This window comes from Betta splendens, chromosome 5, assembly GCF_900634795.4.
Source record: "Betta splendens chromosome 5, fBetSpl5.4, whole genome shotgun sequence".
NCBI lineage: Eukaryota > Metazoa > Chordata > Actinopteri > Anabantiformes > Osphronemidae > Betta > Betta splendens.
In genome coordinates, this window is record NC_040885.2 from 12,390,068 (window position 1) to 12,397,500 (window position 7,433).

General features: G+C 46.5%; 1 protein-coding gene and 1 long non-coding RNA gene across 2 annotated transcripts; one reads left to right on the forward strand and one right to left on the reverse strand.

Annotated features, from left to right (window-relative positions):
• Window positions 1–206: 206 nt before the first annotated feature.
• Window positions 207–5,534, reverse strand: ptgis (prostaglandin I2 (prostacyclin) synthase). The gene is made up of 11 exons (XM_055509018.1): window positions 5,072–5,534; window positions 4,763–4,945; window positions 4,236–4,359; window positions 3,792–3,961; window positions 3,555–3,701; window positions 3,360–3,472; window positions 2,673–2,854; window positions 1,489–1,639; window positions 1,151–1,332; window positions 902–1,053; window positions 207–507 (listed from the first exon to the last, which is right to left on the reverse strand). The coding sequence occupies exons 2-11, from the start codon at window positions 4,831–4,833 to the stop codon at window positions 348–350; spliced, it is 1,452 nt and encodes a 483-aa protein (XP_055364993.1). The 5' UTR covers window positions 4,834–4,945; window positions 5,072–5,534; the 3' UTR covers window positions 207–347.
• LOC129604111 (uncharacterized) lies at window positions 5,481–7,021 on the forward strand. Its single transcript, XR_008694755.1, has 3 exons — window positions 5,481–5,605; window positions 5,849–5,969; window positions 6,539–7,021. It is a non-coding gene; the product is annotated as an uncharacterized LOC129604111 (long non-coding RNA).
• The last annotated feature ends 412 nt before the right edge of the window (window positions 7,022–7,433 follow it).

Genomic DNA, 7,433 nt, shown 5'->3' on the forward strand with positions numbered 1-7,433 from the left:
TAAATTACACGCATTTCAAACGTTACACTGACATAAAGTGCTGGATTGATATTATATTATATTGATCAACTCCTCTTTTATGTGCAGGGAAGAACGAGCATTGATCCAGCGTTGTTGTGGTCTGTATCGTCCTGCAGCTTCTTCCTGCTTCTTCTAGCATCATTATGCATTTTAGGAAAACCTCCAAATGAATCTCAGAGTAAGGATCCAGTCTGTACTTTACTGTACTTTTATTCAATAATTTTAATCACACACACACCAAATTAAATACAAGTGCAATAAGCAAACACAGTAAGGAATAAATATGGCTACAGTTTAACATTTGTGACTGTTAAACAGATAAATAATTACATTCTATGCTGCGTCCTCTTCAGTCTATACCGGATCTGCAGATCTCCCTTTGGCTGCAGCATCCCGAAACCGTAGCGACTGGGGTTCACGGGCGGCAGCTTGGCCTCCGGGTCGCACAGCTCCACATCGAGGCTGGTCAGCACCAGGAACACAAACCTGGAAGAACACGAGCCAGAGCAGCCTCAGCAACAGCGAATCACATCGAGTGTGTGATTGAAAAGTGGCGCTAACAAGCTCGTCTGGTGGGGATTATGGAAGTGAGCGAGCGAGAGGTCTGCTGAAGACGAGCTCCTCCGAACGAGCGTCCTCCATTACCCTGAGCTCCCTTCATACAGTTCATTACCGAGTATAAGCCATTAATTTATGACAGCTGCTTGCTAATGATGATAGAGGACATGAAAGGAGGAGTGAAATGGTAAAATGGATTTTACTGGTCTGATAATCAGGTTGAAATCGTAGCAACGCCTTTGATGATGGATGCCTCGGTTTAGAATTCAAGATACATCACGGGTAGAAGAAAGAAAAATGGCCTGGAGATTTGAACGCTCACTGTTTGATGCTCGCAACCGCGAAGTCCTTCCCGACGCAGACGTTCCTCCCCGCCCCCCATGGCATGGTGTAGTACTTCAGCCTCTTCTCATTCCTGTAGAACGCATCCTTCACTGTCATGTCTTCATTTAGGAAGCGGTCATACTTGAAGAGCTGTTCGTAAGAGACGGGGGGAAAACAAACAGATTGGGTTTGTGTCTTAACAAGGATCTCGGTCCGTTTCATCCTCCATGTGACGATTGGGAAGCACCTGTGGGTCTTGGTGAATCTCTGGGTCCATCTGAGGGCTGAGAAACGGGAACAGGCACACTCTGTCGCCCCGTCTCAGGTGATACTCGCGCCCGCCGGCCGTGGCCAGGGTCCTGGCCCGCGCCACCTCCCTGTTTATCATCACGGCGGCGGTGAGCCGCAGGGTCTCGGCCAGAGCGCTGTCTGCGGAGCGGAGAGGACAGAGCGGGTGCAGTCAGAGGCGCGTCGGCGGGCGTCGTCTGACGAGGGGCGACCGGCGGCCCACGTGTGATATGGACAAAGCAATTAGGGTTTAATTGATTACCCTTGATCACCCTCGTTTGGGCAGCCGTTACGTACCGAGCACAGGTGTGCGGTGGGCTTGCAGGGCAGCGACGGGGCCGTTCGTGAGGTGGTGGAGCGTCCCGACCTCTGCTTTCACGGCCTCCATGGCGGCGGGGTGAGCGAGCAGGAAGCCAAGGAGCCAAAAGGCAGCAGGTCCAGCGTTGCACTGAGAAAGAGGCATCGGGTTTAGCAAACGCTCCTCAGGCACTCCAAAGTGCTCAGAAATATCACAACCAATATGCTTTTTGTGCGTTTTGTCGTTCTATATGGATGAGTTTCGCGGATAAAGTCAGGAAACTGAAGCAAGGCACACGCAGAGAACTGGTCCAACGAGGCCCGGGGCTAAACTACAATGGTAGTTTACATACGACGCGTCAGTCAGCCTGGAACACGCGCCGTCTCACACATGCAGCAGTCTGCTCTCTGCAGTGCTGCTCCACTTTCCATCCCCGACCCCAAATCCCAGCAGATGCAAAGCGTGTTGGAGCGCCAGCGACCACGTCCCAACCCTCCCTCTGAGCGGGTGGCCGGTAAATTGGCCGTACTGGGAAAACGGTCATTGTTCTGCTGGGCCTGGCTGGTTGGCTGAAGGATGGAGCTACTGTAATGCAGGCAAAAAGAACGGCTCACCGGCTCCCCCATCTGGCAGAACCAAGCAATGACTTGACACTGTCAGTACTGATAATAATAATAATAATAATAATAATAATAATAATAATAATAATAATAATAATAATAATAATAATAATAATAATTAATAATAGAAACAAATCAAATACAAAATATCAAATACTTTTTATCTTGAACTAATCAGCTGCACATTTGTTGACACTTTGTTGAAGCATCCTCATCAGCAGAGAACCGGCTCCGCGACGGTGGAGCTGCGTGATGCAGCACAGACGAACACCTTCCGCTGACTAAGCCTGCTCTTACGCACCGCGCTCACGAGCGCTCCCTACACTTCAAACATCGCCCGGTGCCATGGAAACGCGTGTCCCAAACGCACCAACACCGCCGCCGGCGACGCGTCGAGCCAGGCGGCGTGGCCCAACTTGTCCGGAGGAATGCGTCGTCTTTCAAGCCTCGCGCTGCGAGACCCACTGAGCGTAGCACGTGCGCGCAGCGCGCGTGGAAGGCAACGGAGCGGGTTTACGCGCGTGACACAGAGTCAGAGAGTCAGAGAGCCGGAGCCCGCTCACCTGCGTGGTCCACAGCTGCAGCAGCAGCGCGCGCGTCTGCGTCTCCTCGTCGACGCCCTCTCCGCGCAGGAAGCGGCAGTAGTTCTGCTGCCAGGAGCCCGACTCGGACCCGCCGCTGGTCCGGACCGGCGTCAGCAGCCGCCAGAGCCGCTCCCGTGACGAGTCCGCCGTTTGCCTTTCCTCTATTAACGATGAAATTTAACATCACAGTCAATTCAGGGTTTTCTTCTTTTATATTATAGTACGTATCAAAAAACAAAAAGAAACAATCCAAAAAGGAGATTAATTTCTTTAAGGCTTCTAGTTCTTCATTGACATCTGTGACATTTGCACAATGCATGGCTCAACCTTTCTTTGTGACTCTAAACAAAACTATTCTCCTGTGACATGTTTGGTTTATATTTGATAAGTGGCTGCAGACCGAGCTTCTGGCTTCCTCATACCAAGACTCCACTGTCTGTGTTTAAACCTCCCAAACAAGAAAATGAGGATGATTTTACACTTTTCACCAAATCAACCTCAGTTTTTCTTAATTCCCACAAGATGTCACAGGAAATGTGACACTAATTGATGGACCCACGTAAGCCCCTGGATTCACCCCATTATCAGACCCTATGCTGTGCAGATACAACGCCACATAAGAGGCTGAAAGACGGCGCGCTCCGCTTCGATTCACACACAGCTCACCTCCCTTGAGTGAACGATAAGCCAGTTTGGTGAGAAGACCATCAAACTTGCGAAATTCCTTGTAGACAGCTGCGTCGTTGTCTCTGCCCTCGAACAGCGTGAGATACCCGGCCCTGAATGCAAAAGGTTCCCTTTTAAAGACCGTCATTGCTTTCTCGTGCTGGCGTAATGACGTGCCTGTTTACGGGCTGTTACCTGAAGAGCAGGCTGTAACAGAAGCTGAAGAGCCCGTCCTGGCTCCACTCTGCAGACCTGCAGCCTTGGTGCTCGCTCAGCAGCAGGCTCTGAAGGTGGGCTCCCATGGCACCGTTGAGCTTGGAGAGACTCGCGCCCTGAAAATGCCTGAAGGAAACAAAGGCCATGTTGAGTATCTTCGGGACGCGTAATTACTGTTTACCCCGAAGCAAGCGACATTTAAGATGCGGTAATTACTGTTCCATCAGCGTCCTCTCCGCTGAGGGCTGCATGTCCGGCAGCACCAGGCTGAAGATGCTTTTTAGGAGCTGACTCCTGTTTTGGGTGAAGGACGCCGTGTCTCCCAGCACGGCGTCGTAGGAGGCGGGATCCAGGAGCACCGTCATGTAACGGCCAGCAAGACGGACCTGCAGCGGCAGCACGAGTCACATTTATGTTTCTGTGTATAATATAATCAACATAACAGGTTAAAGGTAATATAGAAAAATGGAAAAATAGAAAAACCTTCTACTTGCTGGCACTTGAATAGGAACTATTTTAATCCACTGTAGATTTTGTCAAACCACCACTGCACACACTGGCATTTGTTTTACAGTATTTGAAAGTCAAATTGTCATTATTATATTCGGTCAACGCGCTTTTTTTTAAACACCTGACATTTTGGGATGGACCAGAACTCACGGTGAAGATGTCCCCGTGTTTCTCCTTCATCCGAGCCAGAAACTTTGCGGCATCTTTTCCGAAGGTGAGCGCGTGGCCGAGCCACGGAAGGAGCCCCTGGTCCAAAGGCGGCTCATTTTGCCGTCTTGTTGGTAGAAGGAAACAGATAAATCATCATGTGATACAGTTCATTTATTTGCATGTCACCCAACAGGTTTGGTGAAGTCCTGAAGTTTGGAAACCGTGCAGCAGATGAGCCACAGTATGATTCATGAGGAAACTACTGTAGTGGGTTGTCCTGTTTTATATCTTTTAAAAAGGTTTACTGAAAACACACAATTTATTTGTCTTAGTTTTTGCAGTTACATCAGTCTGATGATTAAATAAACCTAATACAGTACATGGAATATATTGAAATATAAAAAAATGTATGTTTTACAATAGCATCAATACAAAATTCTTCTCTTTAAAAGAGCTTCCTTACAGTTTGTACAAAAAAACAAATGCTAAGTATTTACAACATGCATTGAATGAATGAAGGACGTTACCTGACACGTGTGGAAAACAGCAAAACCAGTGTAAACAGTCCAATAAGCACCGAGAGGATTATGCATAGCATGTTTCCGTAACGTCTGATGTCGCCTGGGAAGACTCTGCAGATGCTCTACTCCATAGCCAGCAGGCAGCACACTGACATCTCTGAACGATCCCCAGCGTTCACCACCTATTTACTGTGGGAGCCAGAAGGTGTGGCCGATGACACAAAGTTGTGTAACACTGTGCACTGCAAAGCGTGAGACACCACAGAAACCGCCGCACAGACTCCCACCGCTCAGAATAACACAAACGGTAGTTACCTCTATGACCTGTGAGCTTGTTTTCACTTGCATTGGATATTTACACAGTCGTCGATTTCCAGAACGCCGCCAGCACCAAATCCTTCTATAGACTTCACTCCATACACGAAAAAGAAACCCATGTCATCAGGCTTAAGGCTCATGTTTCATATTCTGTAGCTGAGGCGTCACATGCTTTGTAGATGACGTCACATACTTTTCTCTGTCGATGTAAAATGTTTCCGTGGAAAGAACAAACTTCCTCCCTTCAACATTGTGAAATGTTTCTATTTTTTTCATACTCCTTAAACTGAATCGCTGATGACACACAGAAACCAGTGATTCACAGCACACAGCTCAAGCACAAATATGTCCTACATGAGGCTGGGATATTTATACATAGGCGACTGATATTTATTACCACACTGAATATGACAATCGCCAATTGTGTGAACAGCACCTAAAGCTGCAGCTGACAGGCTGTGGGACGCTGCGTGGCGTGGGCTGCCAGCAGAGGGGGTCGTGGACCCACAGCAGCTGCAGAGAAGGCGAGACGTGAGTAAAGCAAGGCTGACGCGTCACTCATCTGTCATCTGTCAAATAGCTAATTAGTAATAAAAGTAATCCGGTGAATTAGAAGATATAAGATACTGAAATGCATCGAACTAGTGGGCTGTTTTATTAAGGCCCGCAGGCAGCTGCTCCGCCTACGTACAAAACACGACTGTGGCTATTTCTATTTCACTCTTCATAAATTAACTTATTCCAGATGGTGTCTATTGTCTGTCAAAATCGCAGCGGTGTGTCACAGAACCGCCGTCAGGGAGTCGCAGCAGTGTGAAGCTAATGCAGCTGGATCTTGCCTAATGACGCTGCGTTGTGGACGCCAACGTTTAGAAGGACGCAATACGTTGCCGTGGTAATGTGGACCAAACGTTACATATACAGCATCAATAATATAAGAAAAATGGCGACACATAATTAGTTGTGGGCTAGGGGCTAACCTGCAGCTAGCCCAGAGCTATCGTGTTTGCAATCATGTGTGTCCCCGCTAACTGGCCGGAGTAGCAACATCGACGTGAATTTTCCGTTCCTACAGAAAACATCACAGTCACAAATAGTTCAAATATCATAAATATTGTGACATTCATTTGAAAACAATTTTCCAAGACACATAATTAATTGTTAAAAAGTTCATTAAAAATGAAAATATTCATCATTATTACCATTCCTTTGTGAAATCAGCAAAATTCATTTAGTTAATTTCACAATATTTTTTATGATTAGAATTAAAACAAGATGCATATCAGGTAACCAAACACTATTGATCACTTGGGCTTCTAAGCCTAATAGGAGTTGTGTGGATCACAGCGATAAACACATCATATTTGATCCAGATATGTGTGTTCATTTGGTTCAAAACTGCCCTAAAGTGTGATCAAATTGTACATAACTATCCATTTCATAGCTTGGTGTTTTTCCTTTCAGGAAACGGGCTCATGTGGTCCTCAGACGTTCCCCAGGGGAGAAGTCCAGCTAATGTGCCAGCCAATAGGAGGCACATCTGAGGAATAATGCTGTTATTATGTTAATGATCCTAAACAGCCTGCTTCAAAGGAGGTGGGTGTGGTGCGACAACCAGACCCTGGTGTAAACAACCCTCATATACAATGTCACACACAAAGTACAGGGTTTTATACTGGTTATGGTTTGTCTGAATTCATCTATCTCCATGTTAAATCCATTTGAACCAGGTCATATACAACGATGACAATTTGAATTCAACATCATAAACACCTTGTCTTTATTGTGAACATAATTCTCAGAGGTCAGATTAATAATTAGATACTCATGCACTTTGGCCTGAATCAATCATTATATTATATTATTATGCACCTGGGCTTCTTTAAACATGTTCACATCTGTAATGTTATTATTTAAGCTCAGAATGTAAATGCCAGTGCATACTCTTGTTTTGTATTGTGGTTTATTTCCAGTACAGACCCATGTGTGTCCGGTGTTACAGTTTCCATTGCTTTGTTTGACAAAGCTCCTTCACGTTTATTTCAAATCCGCCCAACGTTTGCCTGGGCTGCAGCCAAGGTCTGTTGGAGAAATTAGAAGCTGCGGTGAGAAATCCGTGGTTGTCCCGCTGATGTCCTCCAGGCTTCCCCTCGGACTGAACAGTTGTCACACATTTCTTGACAACTGGGTGCAAAGACAGACTTTTGCTTCTGACACAATTGGAAATGAAATGTAGTCTTCGCACAGACAGGCTTAGTCAGAGCGCTGAATGAGGCCACAGGCAAAAACGTCCCCAAATAGGTGTTAAACATCACTAAATGTATTCTATGTAATTAATGCAAAGCCATTCATTGCTAAT

What these genes read in the sequence shown, in the direction of transcription:
- ptgis (XM_055509018.1), bottom strand. Translation starts at nt 4,833, where the DNA reads ATGCTATGCATAATCCTCTCGGTGCTTATTGGACTGTTTACACTGGTT. An exon ending in TTATCGTTCACTCAAGGGAG is followed by an intron (nt 2,855 to 3,359) that starts GTGAGCTGTGTG and finishes CATCGTTAATAG; the next exon opens with AGGAAAGGCAAACGGCGGAC. An exon ending in AGATTCACCAAGACCCACAG is followed by an intron (nt 1,054 to 1,150) that starts GTGCTTCCCAAT and finishes TCTTACGAACAG; the next exon opens with CTCTTCAAGTATGACCGCTT.